This window comes from Triticum aestivum, chromosome 3B (genome assembly GCF_018294505.1).
Source record: "Triticum aestivum cultivar Chinese Spring chromosome 3B, IWGSC CS RefSeq v2.1, whole genome shotgun sequence".
NCBI classification, from domain to species: Eukaryota; Viridiplantae; Streptophyta; class Magnoliopsida; order Poales; family Poaceae; genus Triticum; species Triticum aestivum.
Window position 1 is genome coordinate 700,712,951 of NC_057801.1, and position 19,877 is coordinate 700,732,827.

A 19,877-nucleotide genomic window follows, 5' to 3' on the forward strand; every position below is an offset into this window, starting at 1 on the left:
CCGGTAGCATTATGTGATGAAATGAGGAGGCGACCATGTATTTTCCAGCATGATGACTTGAGCCACAACATCAGTTCCGAGTAGCCGAAGAAGTAACTGCATGCACTTCTATTGTAGATTAGTGTTGGCGACACTGAATATAAATTAAGACCCATAGAGAGGGATTGGTCATAATAAGCATCTATGTACATTGCACTTATAGTCCTCCGTCGAGTCACACGAGAAGGGTATGCTGTTTTATACCATGTAGACTGACGAACGTAAATTTAGACTGCTACTTTTGGTTCCAAAGGATTAACAAGAAAAACTCATTTGTTTATACAACCTTGTAGTTATAAGTTTACTTTGCAAATTTTATCACACTAGCAATGTCGTGTGCAAAGATATTTTGTTTCAGCAAACTTGATCATGTGGACATTGTTGTGTGCAGGCTATAAGAAAAACTATATCTCTATTTCCACTAGCGGGTAAATGCAACCTGAATGAAGAAGGCAAGCTCTATTTCCTCAAGCTATATGTTAGGTTGCATATATAGAACAAAGGTGAGGTCCTTATCCTTGCTGGTTTGGCATGGCCGCATCCCCATGGCCAATAAGCTGCTGCGCTACAGATGGACAGGCAGTGAGATTTGACAAGCGTGTGGCTCTTGCCAAGAGACGACAAATCACATGTTCTTTGCTTGCAGCTTTGCGAGGCAGGTATGGCCAACAGTGGCCTTTTGGTCGTGATACCAGGTGTTGTCTCCCCCAGTTCCTAGAACATCACTCCCATCTACGACTGGTGGATGGAGATCAGTTTCCAAACGAGGAGAAAAGGCATTTTCGTGGGGTCACCTCGTACTGCACTTGGCGAATTTGAAAAGATTGGAACAGTCATATTTTTTTGCACGACTACAGGGGAGCCAAGATCAGAGAGTTAGTGAGGATGAGGGAACATGCCTTTGTTAGAGTTGTTCGGGATGCATGGTGGGGGCTGAGGTTTTGGGCCTGCTTTTTCCTCTTTGTTAGACAAAAATATAGCTGTATGTGTCTGGTTGTAAACCTATCTTCTTCTACTAACATATACAACATCGCTCCTGTCAAGTTTTTTTATTTATTTTAAAAACTACATTTGCTTGCAATGGATATGAATGTATTTTCTTTAAGACGTAATACTAAAATACTTGTTTTTACTATGTAATATGGATATACTTGCTTTTTTTGTGCATGCATACTTAAGGATTTCATGAATGGAATATTGTGCTTTTTTTGTGACGAAACAAAACATTATACTTTTGTATAATCAATTTGATTCACATGAATATAATTGTATCTGATGCATGAGATGATTACAACTCATTCGGGTAGGGGTAGATATATAGCCACCTCCAAGATTGTCATAATGCAAAAAACCAGTATGCAGAAACTTAGCAACTACAGTAGATTTTTGGATGACCAGTTATTTATTAGTACAGCGATTAGATGCTTGTCTTTGTTTCCTCACAAAAAAGATGCTTGTCTGTGCATTGCAATTTGCAAGTAGAGAGGCTTCGAAATCTTGCCTAATATTTTTCTCTGCAATTATTTGGTTAAATCTTGCATCCAGAAATTGATATATGATGTTTTTTATTGCCTCATAAGTCAAAACAAAATGAATGAGAAAATAATTTTTTACTTTGCTAGACGTGTGTTGCACGTGCCAGCTTACTAGTAAACAGAAAAGACAATCAAAATAGTAGGCCCATTAGTTGGGCCGTTCTGCTCGTAGGCTACTGGCCCAGTGTGTTGTTTTACGGAAAAGCAAGAAGGCACGGCATCTCTGACGTGCCTTTGGGCACGGTAGAGGATCTGGTTCCGACTTCTGGTTGGTTCAAACCTTCCACATGAGAAGAATAAATATGATAAGAATAAATAACCTGAGGTAAATTATATACTTGAAAATCAGACCAAAGATCCAAAGGTGAATTTATCATAGGCTGATATGCACATAGTACCTTTTATATTCAGATTTTCATCTATACTACATTGTATACCATGCATATACATTGACACAATACATCTCCTACACGACTTTTTTTTGTGCAGTTATCTTCTAGAAGACTTAAATCAACATCATCATCCCCACACAATTTTACATGGAGTCCACTTTCATGTGGTGAGAGAATAGAAGATAACTGTCGGTGTGAAAGATATATATAAATATACATTAGCAGAAAGATATGACTACACCAATCAATACTGACCCATAGGTCGTCCTAGCTCCCTGATCATGATTCACCATCTTGGCCCTGTTCCTACGCGAGTACTTTTAGGCATGGGGCGACGATGACGACGAAGAAGCAAGCTGGCAGTTCCTCTGACATAGGGGGTGTTTGTTTCCAGGGACTTTTTTGTGTAGGGACTAGAAAAAATCCCTCTTAAAGACTTTTTTACCAAGCGGGAGGGATTTTTTAGGGACTTGAGAGTCTTTTTTGGGACTTTTTGAGACTTTTCCAACAATGCCCCTCCATGCATCCATTGGCCCGCCATCCGATGGTGTTGTTTGATTGTTATTTTTCTATATACTAGGGGCAACAGGTCATTTAATAACCTCTAGGAAGGGGCTAGGGACTTTTTAGTCTCTGGAAACAATCAAGGAGGGAATTTTTAGGGATTAGGGACTTTTTAGTTGGGACTAGAAAAAGTCCTAGGACTTATGAACCAAACAGGGTCATAATCTCGGTTCGTACGCGAGTACTTTCTGCCGTGGGGTTACGATGACGACGAAGCAAAGTGGCAGTTCCTCTATGACATAATCCTGTAAAAATAAACTCCATCTGTATTAATCAATTAGCAATGCATCAACGTACACAATAGCTAGCTAGCTAACCATCAGACATATCGATTCTAGCTAGATACAACATACAAAGCACGTACGCTGAATTGGTTGACAGATTACATGCTTTAGTACTACTCGACATGTAGATGTACAAAGTACGTACATCCGGCATCCAACACACGTCACTATAGACTACACATATGCATGTGCATCCATGGCGTGCATGATGTTTACTCTATCGACATGAATCTGATCCCGTCATCTGCAATGGAAAGTGCTTCTAGGCTGCCACTACTCCTGCTCGAACATGCAGTAGCGCTTGCTGTGGGAACACCTGAAGGCACTGCGGCTCGACGATGGATAGTACCGGTGGCGCGAAGGCGCGGTGCGGCCAGACGACCCTCAGCGTCGCGAATGAGTCGATGGCGGCGACGGTCGCGGCAGCATCGTGTGGTTTGTGAGACGTCGCCGCTCATAGGTCAAGAAAAATCAGGGGAGCCGGTTTCCTTGAGAATCTATAATCGTGGTTTGTTTGGACTCATATTGTATTTTCTGTTAGGCGAGCTGCAGCGATTGAGATGGAATTGTGTTCGCTTTTTACAACCGAGATAGTTTTTCGTTCTTTTGCGGACAACCGAGATAGGTTGACATGGTTTTCTTTTTCGTTTTTTCAATGAAGAGAACTGTTTTTTGGCGAGGATTTTATCGGTCAATTATCAGTCAATCTAAACCGTAATAATTTGAGATGAACGGCTCATAATTACTAATTAATGTAGTGATTTTTAAGGAGTTTGTAATTTATATATATATATATATATATATATATATATATATTAAAAATAATAAAGTGGTATAAAAAATTCATCTATGTAGTATATGAGAAGCGGGGATACGTACTCTCAGGAGTACACAACCATTTTTCTATATATATATATATATATATATATATATATATATATATATATATATATATATATATATATATAGACACGCTAAACTAAGCCAGAGCGCATTATAGGCTATCGTACGCGCCGGCTGCCCGACCGAGTCTCTCAACTACTCTAATTAGTCCGCTCCGCGCGCCTCCTTACCGGTTGGAAATTCACCGTAAAAAACTAATGGGACATGGTAATGGACTTTAATCATTACTACGGCTCTCCACTGTTGGATAGTAAAATTTGCTATGTCTTCACTGTAATAAACTAATGGAACACAGTAGCGGACCCTAATCATTACGACTCTCCACCATTGGATGGTAAAAATTTTTATGCCTGTTCAGGCCTATTTGCAGTAGTAATGTGTTCATAAAACGTAGTTGCAATTTGTGAAGGGAACATAGTAATCAGGTTATTAAATTCTTTGGCCAATTTTGCGCAAAAAATAATAAACCAAAGTAGATCAGTCGTAAGCTTAAAATATTTTATGTTTATTTAGACTTCTTTAATTCTCACTAGTACGTGATTTTCCGCCATACCACATCGTAATGCAGTTACCACATCGTAATGCAATTACTAGCACCTACTGTAGCTAGTAGGATTCATGCATAGAGTGATAACGCTGTTACCATAGGTACATTTTCCATTTAAATAAAACAAAACTAATATTCAATGTCAGCCGTTAGCCACGTACATGGTAATTGTATTTCTGACATACAGTAAACCAATTACTAGAGGAACCGTTCACCGGCGCTTACTTTTTCCAAGCGTTGGCTAGAATCGTACATTCTTTTAACATAGTAAACCAACTAATCTCAAAAAAAAAACATAGTAAACCAACTACTATGTGTTCACCTTATTTTACGATCAGAGGACTGACTGCTGCACGGCCTCGTAATGGATTTACTGCTGCAATGCCTCGTAATGTACTAGTACTTCCGTTACCATGTACGCTGATATGATTACCGTCATTAGTAGATGGTGGGTTCAAGCGTCTAGTGTTGCGGGGCGGAGATGGGGCGCTGACTACGGTAAAAGAATTTAATCAATTACTATTTTTTGTATTGCTTGTTACTTCCATTTCCTAATCCCTATAGGGACAGGAACAAGCGGCCCGTCGGGTGGGTCATTAGCGACCAGCGCGTACGATTAGGCGTTTTGCGCTCTCGCGCAGTTTAGCGCCACCGTGTATATATATATATATATATATATATATATATATATATATATATATATATATATATATATATATATATATATATATATATATGAGTAGGATTTTCTATCATAGCTTGCCCTAGAAATAGCTATCAGAACCGTTGATCAACGCGTCAAGATTGGAACTGCTCACATGGTCACGCGCCTTATCCTCCCATTTGATGAATTATTTGAGGTGGGTGCCAGGGCAAGTACTGTCTACTTTATCCTGCATCGGCCAGCGAAAAGCCTGCACGTTGTGGCCCGACCCGTGTGTTCGTTTGAATCCATGTGGCCTTGCAAGTTCCACTCCGTGAAAAGCGTTCGAGCAGGTTCCAATCCATACGGACCACGTTGTGCCCCCGTTGTGCCCCACGTGCTTCACTGGCGCGGTTGAATTTTGTCAAAAAATAAACTAGGCGCGGTTGAACAGGTAACAGGTTCCAAGCCATCACGACAGTTCTGGATGGCCCCTTTGACTGAACCTCGAGCTACCAGTGCAGAACCTAGTTAGAGTATTTTTACAATGTGTACGCTCGTCTTAATTAAAGTTTTAGCAAGGACGGATGGCTAAGCAAAGAAGCCGAGTATACACGTACACATGTCAATTGTTTTTTTTAGTACTCTGGTTTGTGTGCATGCGCGTGTTCTAACTAGTACATGCGCCATCTATACGGGCGGTACGTATGTGTACTTATCTAAATGACCGTGCTCCGGTCGGTATTACGTATCCGAAATATGCGTCGAGCCAGAGAGCATGATGAATCTAAATGCCTGTGCTCCGGCCGAATATCTGAATACACTTGATAAGTTGGTTCCGTAGATGGCTTGATATGAGCTAAATTGCCATAACTTTGATGAATGATGGACATCGGTTCTTCACAAAAATCTATTTTGGTAAATTTAATGGTTCTTCATGCTATCAATAGGGTGAACAATGGCTCGGCAACAGTGGGACACCGGTTCCTCGAAATGAATATTTCGGTTTCAAGTGCAAATTTCACGGTTCTTCATGGCAATCCCTCGCGCCTTGTCAAAAGCCTCTGAGTAGGTTGAACGGTTCTTCAAGGTTCTTCATGGCAATCTTCCATTGCATCGGTTCTTCGGGTTTGCATCATTCGGATCCCCTCGGTTCCTTGCTTCTGTTGCATCGGTTCTTCGGGTTTGCATCATTCGGATCCCCTCGGTTCCTTGCTTCCTTTGCATCGGTTCTTCGGGTTTGCATCATACGGATCCCCTCGGTTCCTTGCTTCCTTTTCATCGGTTCTTCAGGTTTGTATCATTCGTATCCTCTCAGTTCCTTGCTTCCTTTGCATCGATTCTTCGGGTTTGCATCATTCTGATCCCCTCGGTTCCTTGATTCCGTTGCATCGGTTCTTCGGGTTTGCATCATTCTGATCCCCTCGGTTCCTTGCTTCCGTTGCATCGGTTCTTCGGGTTTGCATCATTCGGATCCCCTCGGTTCCTTGCTTCCATTGAATCGGTTCTTCGGGTTTGCATCATTCGGATCCCCGCGGTTCCTTGCTTCCGTTGCATCGTTTCTTCGAGTTTTCATCATTCGGCTATGCTCACGCATGACCCTGAGTTAGCTGGTCAAGTATGATTTCCATTAATTAAAGATTTAATGTGTAGTCATCGGACGTCGCCACCTATCTATCGGTCGGTTCCATCACCCCGTTTGCATGTTCTTCATAAGAGAGTCGGTCAGTTCCATCTCCCATTTGGCCGGTTCTTCACGTAGTACCAGCCTCTCACATGGAGGACTAAACTATACATTTGGTTAATTATGTGATGTTTATTTCACCTAACTAAAATCAAACAATGGAATGTAGCCCGCTTGATTATCTTGTTAAACAAGCGTCCATCGATCCATGCAGTACACACACCACGCATCCCTGGCATCCCTGGCGTACGGCGATGACATGTGGAGATGCCATCATGTGGCCTACGGCCGCCTCGAAATGTCCCGTCCAACTCTATCTGTAGACTGTAGCCTGCTATACGCGTGGGTCGTACAGACTGTCAAAAATGACCCCTTCCCATCAATTTTAGACAGCCGGAGTCTCACGCATGCATGCGTCTGCTAAAAAAGCTAAACATACTAATGCCCACGCACCACGCGCTGGAACTGAATCTTGTATGACCGCAAATGTTTTAGCTGAACCCACGTCAGCGCACCCTCGTATTATTACTTTCGCATGTTTGTGCTTAAATAGTAATCTTTCTGGCTGCTATATAAAATACCTGATTAGCATTAGCTCCTGGTTGGCAAGCGCGCGTCACCTAATCTGCCCCAACAGCATGCCAGGTTGACTCCGTTGCATCCGTTTTCCATCAGGGCTACAAGTTCCATACGAGCAGCATGGGCGGTCACATGCACATATCTCCCCATCTCAACCCCACAACTGCAGAAGGACCACCTGACCCTGCCCCCACAGCTGCAGCTTTTGCCTGACCAAAGCGGCCGCAAAAACTCTCCTAAAATCCCGCATATTCTCTCTCCCACTCATACAACACGAATCACGGAGCTCGCGGTTGTGGCTGCGATAGCTATTTCTACAGTAAGCTATTGTAGACACAATAGATAGATAGATTTTACCCCTTATAAGTCATGTGTACAGCGAACCAACCTGTGGTTGAGATGGTTAGGTGGACAGTAGTATTCCTAACCCACCAGGGTTCAAATCCTGATGCTCGCATTATTCCTGGATTTATTTCAGGATTTCCGGCGATGCGCTTTTAGTGGGAGAAGACGTTCCCATCGACGACGAGGCGCCTACGTGGCTTCGTAAATCTCAAGATGATATGCCGGCTCAGTCTCTCGGAGATGCTCATAGGGGTAGAGTGTGCGTGAAGGATGGATGTATGCGCGTGTATATGAATGCTTGTGTCTGTACTAATGCTAAAAAAAAGAGTCATGTGTACAAACGTTGTTGTTGTGGCAGCCATATTTTTTAACCAGGACGTGTCAGTGGAGGGCGCTCTGGTCTGCTCACCATTGTTACTATCACCCACCAGTGGCGGGTGATCAGTGCTACACACAACAGGGAAACCTAGTTAGCGTGTGGGGCGCCATGCCCGCCACTGCTGACATATTCGCAGTGACGGGAGGTCAGTGGCGTGCTCCCTCCATGGCAACACTCGTCACTAATGGCCTTTTCCCGCCGGTGTCTTGTACCCAATGCTATTCTTTAACATATTTTACTTCTATTTTCCGGAATCCGAAAACTCCTGAAATCAGAGACATAAAACTGTGCATGCTTTTTGACTTTGTAAATATGTTATTGCAAATAGATATAAAACTATGCATGTTTCGGTATGTCAATGACATGAAAACTTCAAAAAATAGATAAGTTCCATGACATGTCATTCTGTAGCACTCATCTTACACAAGATTAGATTGAACGACGGTAGAGTGATAATAATACGTTTATCGGAAACAAGTCATCTAGTATGAAAAAAATGGGTTCCCGACAATCACATGTAGTGAAGAAAAAAAGAAAATTTACTTTTGTTTCCAAAGAAAATAATAAGGAACACTTTACAGTTAGAATGAATTAAATGAGTGATTTACACAAGGACAACTATTTCACAACTCATAACATCAATCTCATTCGTTAATAGGGTTTTCTGTTCACCCTCCGACAGTTGTTCTGAATCTCCCCAGCAATTCCGGTCAACGGGCTTCTGTTCCCATTTTGACCATCGAGGCCGCAAAATTCTTGAAGAAGTCCTTCAGGCTACTGGAGAACCTGTGAACGGTCGACGCGGTGGTCGCGGCGGCGGCGGGCCGAATTGGACAACATTACCTGGTCAAAGGAAGAGGGGCACAACCACACAAGAGGCTGCTGTAGTACTTGTTGTCGAATACGTTAGGGCTGACTGTGTCGAGATTCACTAGTGTCTCCTCGTCCTGCCCGGCGCTGCAATTCCGCTGCGTCAACTGGCATTGTACCCGCCCAAAGGTGTTTTCTCCATGGAGAGCGACATGGTCAGTGTCGTCGAGGTCCAAGTTTTTGAACTTCTCCTGGGGCATCTTCGGGGAGTCGAAGGGGCTCAGGAGATTGTTGGCGCTCTCGATGTTTGTGGTTGTGCCATCTCAGCGGCCCAGCGGCTGGCTCCAGCGTGCTCGACGGAGATCAGGGCAATCATGGCTTGGATGTTGTCGCAAGACACAAAGCCCAGGGGAATGCACTATCTAGCGTGAGGTTGGTGATATTATCCACCTCAAACCCACACGTCGATCTGCCATTGACATGGACCTGCTTTTTAGTATCAATCAATAGGAGGCCTTTGTCCAGGCAAAATGAGCCATCAAAGCCCTTGACAAAGTATTCGTGGACGTGAAGACAGATGAGGCTGGTTGGGATGCGCGTGTCAGTGAGGCAATGTTCTGGATAATGCATCGATAATGTCACGCACACTAGGGTACCCGTCATCATAGAAGGATGAGCTCAACCTGGCACGGACATCACCATGATCAAAATCCTAAACTTATGGAAATCATCTACGAAAAGCAACTCACGGAAATAACTCCACGTTAACCCCCCCCCCCCCCATTTGCAGGGTGGGCCCCTCTCCCCTTGTTTCTCAATCATGCCTTGCCAACTCATCCCACCATTCCGTGAAAAGTTGCCCGTAAGTGTAGTAAAGTTCATGAGGTGCAAAAGGAAGCGGTCATGTGGACTACTACACATTTAGAAGGATGGTAGGGAGGCGGTGCATGGGCCCATGCACACACACCACGGGCCAGAAGGAGGGGGTGTGGGCCCATGTGGCTCCTCTAGGGTCCTAATTTGGCAGTTTTGTTGTCTCCAACATTATTCATTAATGTAATTTTCTTTTATTTTCCAGAGTCCGGAAAATCTTGAAATTGGAGACACAAAAACTTTCCTCCTTCCTGTCAATATGTTAATAGGTTATTCCAAATAGATATAAAACAATGAAAGTTTTTGATAAGGCAATGGCATAAACTTCAAAATACATAGATATATAGTCCCATGACATCCCATTTTGTAGCAGTGGTAAAGCGATATGAATATGTTTATTGAAGACAAGTCATTTGATATGCAAATATTGATTTGCGAAAATCACATGCTGAACATTTACATTTGTATCCAAAATAAAATAATAAGGGAACACTTTACAGTAGGAATGAATTAAAAGAATGATTTACACAAAGACAACAAGTTCACAACTCATAACATCAATCTCATTCGTCAATAGGGTTTTCTGTTCACCCTCCTACAGTTGTTCCTAATCTCCCCGGCCTTTCCGGTCAACGGGCTTATGTTCCCCATTTTGACCATCGAGGCCGCGAAATTCTTGAAGAAGTGCTTCTGGCTTCCGGAGAACCTGCGAACGATCCGTGCGGTGGTTGCGGCGGCAACGGGATCAGACAACATTACCTGGTCCGAAGGGAGAGGGGCGCGGCCACGCAAGAGGTTGCCGTAATACTTGTTGTCAAAGACGTCAGGGGTGACCGTGTCGAGATTCACGAGCGTCTCCTCATCCTGCCCGGCGCTGCAGTTCCGCTGCGTGAACTGGCATTGCGCCCGCCCAAAGGTATGTGCTCCTTGGAGGGCGACAAGGTCAGTGTCGTCGAGCCCCATGTTTTTGAACTTCTCTTGGAGCATCTCGAGAGAGTCGAAAGGGCTCGGGAGATTGTTGGCGCTCTCAATGTTGGTGGTCGTGCCATCTCGGCGGCCCAACGGCACACTCCAGCGTGGCCCTCCAGCTAGCTCGACGGAGATCTCGGAGGCGAGGGCAAGGATGTCGGCGCAGGACACGATGCCGGGGCATGCATTCTCCAGCGCACGCTTGATGTCGTCAACCACCTTGAACCCGCGTGCTGACCTATCGTTGGCAGGGACCTCCTTCTCGGTCATGATCGCCGGGAGGTCGTTGTCCAACAAAAGCGAGCCATCACAGCCCTGAACAAAGCAATCGTGGAAGTGAAGGCGGATGAGGCTGGCTGGGATGCGCGCGTCGGCGACGCGGGCTTTCTGGATGACGCGCCGGACAATGTCACCCGCACCGGGGCACGAGTCGTCGTAGAAGGACGAGCTTAACCCGGCACCGGCATCGGCACCTGCATGACCGTGGGCTCCAAGGCTGGGCGCTAGTACCAGCGCTGCCGTGAGCAAGAGGCTGCAGCGAGCAGCTAACGGGAAGCAAGAGTAAGCAGCCATGTGCACTACTGCACGTTCAGAAGGAAAAGGCTAGAATTAATTTGCAAGCTAGCTGCTAGAAGGGAATGAAGGAATATCACAGCGATGGATGTGAGGGAAACCAGAACGGTATGGAAGCTATATATAGTCTCGCCATTTTGCTTGATGTTGAACTTCTTGGTAGGATTTCGTGGAAGCGTGTTTGACATGTTCCACATGCCGTTGTCAACCTGAGTATTAACGCTGCCGTACGTTGCCTATGGCCTACCGCAGCTTTCCTTTGCTGCACGAGGCTGCTCATATTATTTTACTACTGTATATGATTAGCGCCAACAAATTGGAAGAGGTCTTCTGATCTAAGAGAAGAGGTCCTTCTCACGAAATATACAAAATATTGTGTTGTACTCCCTCCATAATATAAGACCTTATTATATCTGATTTGCGTCGGGCAGAGTTTAATTTTCCTTATTCAACATGTGATATGTCAACGACTTTGTATGTAGTTGCCACTTGCCAGGAATGGGCCGATAGACTGGATCAGCCACACCGTGTAATCCTTACATTTCTTCTATCCTTCTCCCATTTCTTTATTTTTTTATAAATGAGAGACCTTTCGCTTCTATTTGTATACACGACACGTCTTCAACAAGCAACGCTTTTGGTTTAGAATACTACTAGCCATTCGGCGGAAAGTCTTTTAAGATTTTGTAGAAGGTGGGAAAAGGAAGCAAGTGGGCATTTTTTGACTAATTATTTCTGTAGAAAGTCTCCTTTGATTTTGAGTGGTGTGTGTTAAATATTAAAAAAAGTTTGAAGAGTAAATGATGTAAAAAATTGTGTTCTATATCAATTCCACACTTACTGTTCGAAACCTGATACTGTGTCAGAGAGTGTTCGGTTTGTACACGAAGTGCATTAGGTTTTCTCGTAATACTCTCAGATTTTTACCACATTCTATCGGGGTCATATCATGACACCATGCCAAGTTTCATCTTTTTTCTAAAATCAATTACATCTTATTCTGAACCAAGGAGTGTTTTTTCTTTTAAATGGTCAGAAAATCAATTAATGCTTTAAGAATAGCAAATCTGCCCAGAATAGTCCCAAATTTGATCATGAGACTTTTCACTATGTATAACAAAAATAGGAAAAGTTTGAATGCAAAATGAAGTAAAAAAATTGAGTTCTCTATGAAGTCCAAGGTTTCCGTTCGTAACCCTGATACTTCGTCTCAAAGTGCTCAGCATAATTTTTTTCCGTAAGGGCATCTCCAACACCAATCCTCAAAACGTCCGCATACGTTCGGACCGTGCTGTCCGGATGTGTTCTGCCATCCAACACGGGCCTGTAATTGTTTGTCGAGCGGTCCGACCGTGTTCTCTCCCGCAAGTGCTTCCCACCCAGAACGGTCAGCACCGCTGCAGTGTCAGTGCCGCATTCGTGCCCGGCCAAAGCAGACACAACCTCTCACTAGCGTTGGCATCGAGGCGGCACGCCGGCCGAGACAGTGCCATCTGCGCCTCTTCTTGATGCAGGCAACTGTTCCGCGTTCAAACGACATGACGACCATCTGCCATCTACCGCCCACATTAATGACACGCGGTTGCCGAGGCGGCTACTCCGACACCACCCGTCTGTCCCTATGTCGCCCACCATTGCTATGCAAACTAATGCCTCAGTCATAGCCGTTGTCATCTGCCTCCAATCCCTTTCTCCTCTCTGCACCACACTCCCACCATTGCTTCGTCGCGCTCCAATGCTCTCTTGGACGGGCTGACGGCGAAGCAGAAGGAGCCGCCGGCTGGCTGGTCGGCAGACAGCCGAAGGACGATCCCAATGTAGAACACGGGCAGTGACGAGCCGGTGCCACGCTCCTCGTCCACGCCACCATCATCGAGGCATGTGCCCATTACATGGACATGGTGTGGGACGAGCGGGAGGAGCAGTTCCGAGAGGCGCAAGCCGATGACGCCTACGACCCCCAGCTCCTCCAAGAGCACCAGCAATCGGAGGAGCAGCTCTCCGCCGCTAGGGCCATCGTGCCGAACACAAACCTAGTGGAGCAGGCAGCGCTGCTTGAGTCCTACCACTCCACCCATGAGATCTGCCTCGCCCACTGGCAGTACTTCTTGCATCAATAGGAACTGGAGACCATCTACAAGGAGTTCGACGAGGCGGCAGACGAGGTGTGGGGAAAGACCGACGAAGAGGCGGAGCATATCGCCGGCTCTGCCAATGTCGTGCCCCGCCGCACCGACCACGAAGCAGACACGTCCGCGGGCACCACCGTCCATGAGGAAGAGTAGATCATGGTAGGTCGCCGCTGCTTGGGTCCCAAGAAGCCCACCACTCCTCTCCTCCCATTAAATCCAAGATTTGTGGGCTCAACATTGTCGGCCGATTAGCCGCTTGGTGGCGATGTGGAGGCGGACAACATCACTTCCCGTGGCTCCGAAGGTGGAGGCTGCGGAGGTGTAGCTTGAGAGCCCGAGGCAGAACTAGAAGCAAAGCTTCAGTTTTGAGGGCTCATGGCCGGACACTGGGAACGGGCGCCAGTGATCATAGATTACATAAATTAGTTATACCTTCAGAGCTGGACGAGCACTGCTTTTAGTTGAAGTGTGTCCGAAATGTAATGAAATCCGATCGTGTTTGAACGAATTTTGGCTGGTTAGTCGAATTTTTGTCCTAATGTATGCGGGGAGCGTTGGATGGCCGCCCCCACATCCGTGTCTGTGGACTGGTCCACCCTACCCGCGGGTGGATGCGGAAGAAAATTTACGGGTTGTCGTTGGAGATGCCCTAAGGCTCTCACATTTTTACTACACCCTATAAGGGTCATATGATTACATCATAACAAGTTTCATCCTTTTTTGAGATCGTTTGTATATTATTTTGAACCAAAGAGTGTTTTTCCATTTCAATGGTCATAAAATCTATGAATATTTTAAAAATAGTTAATCAAACCAGAATTGTCCCCAATTTGATCAAGAGACTTTTAACAATGCATATAAAACATAGAAAAAGTTTAAACATGAAATGATGTAAATACATTGAGTTCTTTGTGGCAACTCTGATACTTCGTCTGATAGTGTTCACTTTGTACACAAAGTGTATTAAGTTTTTCCCTCTTAGTTTTTTATCACACTCTATAGAGATCATATAATGAAACCATGTCGAGTTTCATTCTTTCAGAGCTCATTTGCATCTCTTTTTAAATAGAAGAGCATTTCGCTCATTTTAGTGGCTACAAATTATTTTAATGCTTTAAAATAACAAACAAGACCAATATAGTCCCAAATTTGGGCATGACAGGTAGTAAGAAGTTACTTTAAACCCCACAAATAAATGGGAACCAAAATTTATCCCTAAACTAAAAAAAATCCTAAGATTACTACAAATGTAGGAAATATTTGCTCTCGTGGGCACCCTAGATTGCCCACCACTGTTAATATGCATGACTAGCAGGCCCTCGATGCCGCCTGCCACTAATAATTTTGGGTGTGCATAAGCCTTCGCGGTTCTTGACCATTTCCCATCAAATGCCTAGCCGCCGGACCGCGTCTTTGCCTCCAAAGCCCATGCCCATCATCGAATGTGTTGTCGGTACGTAAGCCACCCCGCCCTTTCCCCTCGCTAATCGACCTTTATCTCTCTAGATGCACGAACCCCGCCGCCGTCAGGGGTAGCGTGTCCAGGCCCATAGTGGTTGCTCACCGCACCGCCCGACCTACCCATGCTAACGAAGAAGAAGTTGTCTGCCACCGCGGTCGTTGGGTCCTTGCTCGCCACCCCATTCATGGGCACTGCACGTGTTCGTTTATCACATTAGATGTTCACACATTTTACTTTTGGAACCCAGAAGGCCGATATTTAATTTCTTCACCTTTAGATGTGAGGTCGTCGATGCATAAGTCTTGGCAAGGGTTAGGGTCGAAAGCTCGCAGGGACATTTCTGTTACAAATCGAGTTTACGGTTCACAGAAATGTTTCTGTTACATACAAATCAGGTTTGTGTCTGCTCATGTATTGGTTCGTTTAGCAAAGTACATATATTATTACCTTAATTGACCCCTTTTGATTAAATAGCATATGTATTCAAAATTCTTCCATTTTTAAAAATTTACAGGGATTCAAGAATGAGTGCCGACGTTTTGGTGAAACGCTGATTAATGTCAGTTTCGTCAATTTTCTTGCACTCAATCTGTTCAATTTTCCGCAAAGCTCATGCTGATTTTTCCCATTGATTTTTAACCCTTTTAAGCCGTCAGCCTCTTCGCTTTGGTGATGAGCTGAGATGTTCTCAAATGTTAATCTGATAAACTAGAATGTCAAATATTTACCATAGGGGTGCACTTGCATAGTCATGTTTGACCTTTTCTTGCTTGGTGTTTGTGATAATGATTGTATAGAGGCAAAAACTTGGGTGCAGAATGGACTTTTCGCAAAAACTTAGAAATTATGTCATTCTAAGACACATGCGAATGCTGATTTTTGATAATGTCTGTTGGGTTAAAATGAGTCATGCGCATAATAGGATGATGCGCCGAATCTGCAAATCTGACTGCACAAACAACTTGTTATGTGGAGTGACTTTTGGCTCTACTTGGAGGAGGGATCCAAGAAACCAGTGGTAACAATTTTAATATTTTTAGTTTCTTTATCATTAATTATCTACTGCATTTTCTCTATTGTTGTATAGTGTATCCCATGCAACGTTAGGGTGGAGTTCAATGATGCAACAGGTGACATTATGCTCTTTAAAGATGACATGGAGCGGTCATTCAAAGTTCAAGGTCATAAAGAACAGGAAAGGACCCTCATATGCCGCTGTGTATGCGAGAAGTTGATTTCAAATAATGAACTCATCGAGAGAGTATATATGCTTTTTCTTGAAAGAAGTCCCCAGATTAAGGATAATCTGTATCAGTGGCCCTTATGAGGATGATCCATTATATTCTGCATATTTCTCTCAAATAATGAAGATACTTACTAAGATGAGACCAACAATATCTCTGGTAACCCGTCCCACCCACTTAGGACTACATGGGTACCTTTTGTGTGCTCTATATGGCGATGCCTAATATTTTGTGCTAGTGTGCTCTTTTTGCTTTTGATTTACGGGATCAGAAATTGCCTTCTTTTAGAATACAATACAGCCGCACACGCTCATATATACGTGTGTACACTCACCCCTATGAACACATAAAAGCACACGCTACCCCTATGAGCACCTCCGAGAGACTGAGCGGGCATATCATCTTAGATTGATGAAGTCACCGCAGACGCCTCATAGTCGACAGGAATGTCTCCTCCCGTTAAACGCGCATCGCCGGAAATCCTGAAATAGATCCAAAATAATGCGAGCACTAGGACTTGAACCCTAATTGGCTGGGATACCATTGTCCTCCTATCTACGAAGGTGATTTCTGTTTTGAACATCCCAGTGATAGGCCCTGCTGGAGTACGCCTTGGAGAAGGACCCATCAACATTGTTGAGTACAAGACGGAGAAAGACGGGATATCCTTTAGTGAGGTCGTTTGGGAAGATTTCCTCACAGGAAAGGGATTGAGGGTTGGCACACATGATTTAATCACAATAAGGAACGACCTGTTACACATGATGGTTGACTTTGACCTCGTTTAGAAATTATCCTGAAGTGGTAGTTTGTTTGTTAAGATGTTAATAAATATATATTGTTGTTTGTTTGTATGTTAAGATGATGGATGATACACTATTGTTTTTGTTTGATTCTAGTGGAACAAATATGGAGCTTAGTCGTTTCCATTCAAAATTGATAAAGACTTGTTCAATTATGTTAAGAATCATATAACTATTTTACTCTTTACAAGTCATGCGTACAAACGATGTGTAGTCGCAGGCATATTTTTTCACCAGGTGCTGGCCACTATTACTATCACCCACCAATGTCGGGTGATCCGTGCTACTCGCCATAAGAAACCTAGTTACCACTGGTGGGCGCCATGCCTGCCACGGCTGACATATTCGCAATGGTGGGCTCCCTCCACAGCAAACCTGCCACTAATGGCCTTTCTGCGCCCGTCACGGCTAGCTTATTCTGCTCAAGTGGGCATGGGGCCCACATGAATCCCCTCCGGCCCTCCATTGGCATGTGTCTTGTACCCAATGTTATTCTTTAACATATTTTTCTTTTATTTTTCGGAGTCCAAAACATCCTGAAATCAGAGACATAAAAATGTGCATGATTTTTGAATTTATTAATACCTTATTGAAAATAGATATAAAACTATGCATGTTTCGTTAAGTCAATGACATGAAAACTTCAAAAAATAGGTACGCGGTTCCATGACATGTCATTCTATAGCAGTGATCTTACACAAGATTAGATTGAATGATGGTAGAGTGATATTAATATGTTTATCGAAAACAAGTCATCTGGTATGCAAAAAATGGGTTCGCCACAATCACGTGTAGTGAAGAAAAAAATTACATTTGTTTCCAAAGAAAATAATAAGGGAACACCTTACAGTTAGAATGAATTAAATGAATGGTTTATACAAGGACAACTATTTCAAAACTCATAACATCAACCTCATTCGTCAGTGGGGTTTTCTACTCACCATCTGATAGTTGTTCCTAATCTCCCCGGCCCTTCCAGTCAACGGGGTTATGTTCCCCATTTTGACCATTGAGGCCTCGAAATTCTTGAAGAAGTCCTTCTGGCTACTGGAGAACCCGTGAACGATCGGCGCGGTGGTCGCAGCGGTGATAGGATTGGACAACATTACCTGGTTCGAAGGGAGAAGGGCGTGGCCGTGCGAGAGGTTGTTATATTACTTGTTGTCGAAGACGTCAGGGGTGACTGTGTCGAGGTTCACCGGCGTCTCCCCGTCCTGCCCGACACTACAGTTCTGCTGCGTGAATTGGCATTGTGCCCGCCCAAATGTGTGCGCTCATTGGAGGGCGACAAGGTTAGTGTCGTTGAGGCCCAAGTTTCTGAACTTCTCCTGAAGCGTCTCCAGAGAGTCTAAGGGGCTCAGGAGATTGTTGGTGCTCTCGACATTGATGGTCGTGCCATTACGGTGGCCCACCAGCACACTCTAGCGAGGCCCTCCAGCCGACTCAACTGTGATTTTGGAGGCGAGGGTGAGGATGTCAGCACAGGACACGATGCCATGGCATGCGTTCTCCAGCGCATGCATGATACCGTCGACCACATCGAGCCTGCGCGCTGACCTGTCGTTGGCAGGGACCTCCTCCTTAATCATGATCGGTGGGAGGTTGTTGTCGAGCAAAAGCGAGCCATCACAGCCCTCAACAAAGCAATTGTAGATGTGAAGGCGGATGAGGCTGGCTGGGATGCGCGTGTTGGCGACACGGGCGTTCTGGATGACGCGCCGGACAATGTCGCACGCACTGGGGCATGAGTCGTCGTACAAGGATGAGCCCAACACGGCACCGGCATCGCCATAACCGTAGGCTCCGTGGCTCAGCGCTAGGACCAGTGTTGCCGTGAGCAAGAGGCTGTAGCGGGCAGCTAATGGGAAGCAAGAGGAGGCAGCCATGTGCCCTGCTACACGTCCAAAAGGGGAAGCTGGAATTAAGCTGCTTAATTTGCCACTGATGGATGGATTGGCAAGTTAGCTGCTACTTCCTCCGTTTCTAAATATTTGTCTTTCTAGAGATTTCAACAACTGACTACATACAGAACAAAATGAATGAATCTACACTCGAAAATATGTCTATATACATCCGTATATGATAGTCCATTAAAATATCTAAAAAGACAAATATTTTAGAACGGAGGGAGTAGAAGGGAATGAAGTAATATTGCAGAGATGGATGTGAGGGAAAACAGAACGGTATGGAAGCTATATATAGTCTAGCTCCACTGTTCAGGGTGTTGAACTTCTTGGTGGGATTTTGTGGAAGCGTGTTCAGTGATGCGACGCTTACGTTGCAACAGTATTACAGTCCAATCCTCTTAATATTAAATTTAGGAGGACGCGAGCGGGCAACCGTTGGGAAACATGGCTCCATATATTTGGATATTATCAACACTAGCGCTATTCCTCATGCGAAACATGTTTGAAAAGTCAAAATGCCTTTAAAAATCAAAGTGTTTACGTGGTTTGTCCACAAACAAGTCATTCTAACTAAAGACAATTTGGCGAAACACAACTGGTCCGGATCTATAAGATGTAGTTTTTGTGATAGTGATGAATAAATCAAACACCTTTTTCTTGACTGCCCATTGGCAAAAATTTTGTGGAGGTCGGTCCATATAGCTTTTAATGTTACTCCTTCGAATTCTATCAACACGTTATTTGGGACGTGGCTAGATGGGATTGATGCAGAAACAACGAGACATATCCGTATAGGAGTATGTGCTTTATTATGGGTAGTTTGGAACTGCAGAAACGACTTGGTTTTTAACATAACAACAAATATTCATTTCTTCCAGTTTATTTTTTGGGTCACTACACTCATCTGTATGTGGTCGCTGATGAAGCTATGTACCTAGGGTAGGGTCATGGACCTGTCCAAACTACCCTCTCCAAGGACATCTCTAGAAGAAACCACCTTTCAATCGACTCAGAAGTGTTCCACTCGACGGACTCAAAGACACTCGACCATGAAGCCAACGACTCGACAGCCAGGAGATCTAAAGTCGCTTTGCACACAATCGGCCGGTCATTAAGTAGCCTTTATGGTCATCATAGCATGGCGTTACCAGTAATGTCCGATCTTAATGTACCTTAAACCTTACATAACTGAGGGCCGGAGGGGTCTGGC

The 19,877-nt window shown here is 44.4% G+C and overlaps 1 protein-coding gene and 2 pseudogenes across 1 annotated transcript; all 3 read right to left on the reverse strand.

Annotated features, from left to right (window-relative positions):
- Positions 1–8,545: 8,545 nt before the first annotated feature.
- LOC123067728 (peroxidase 2-like) lies at positions 8,546–9,653 on the reverse strand (annotated as a pseudogene).
- Positions 9,654–10,127: 474 nt separating this feature from the next.
- On the reverse strand, positions 10,128–11,193 carry LOC123066124 (peroxidase 2). Its single transcript, XM_044489269.1, has one exon. It carries the CDS (start codon positions 11,117–11,119, stop codon positions 10,148–10,150), a length of 972 nt encoding a protein of 323 aa, XP_044345204.1. The 5' UTR covers positions 11,120–11,193; the 3' UTR covers positions 10,128–10,147.
- A 6,487-nt stretch (positions 11,194–17,680) lies between these two features.
- On the reverse strand, positions 17,681–18,646 carry LOC123066125 (peroxidase 15-like; annotated as a pseudogene).
- Between the last annotated feature and the right edge of the window lie 1,231 nt (positions 18,647–19,877).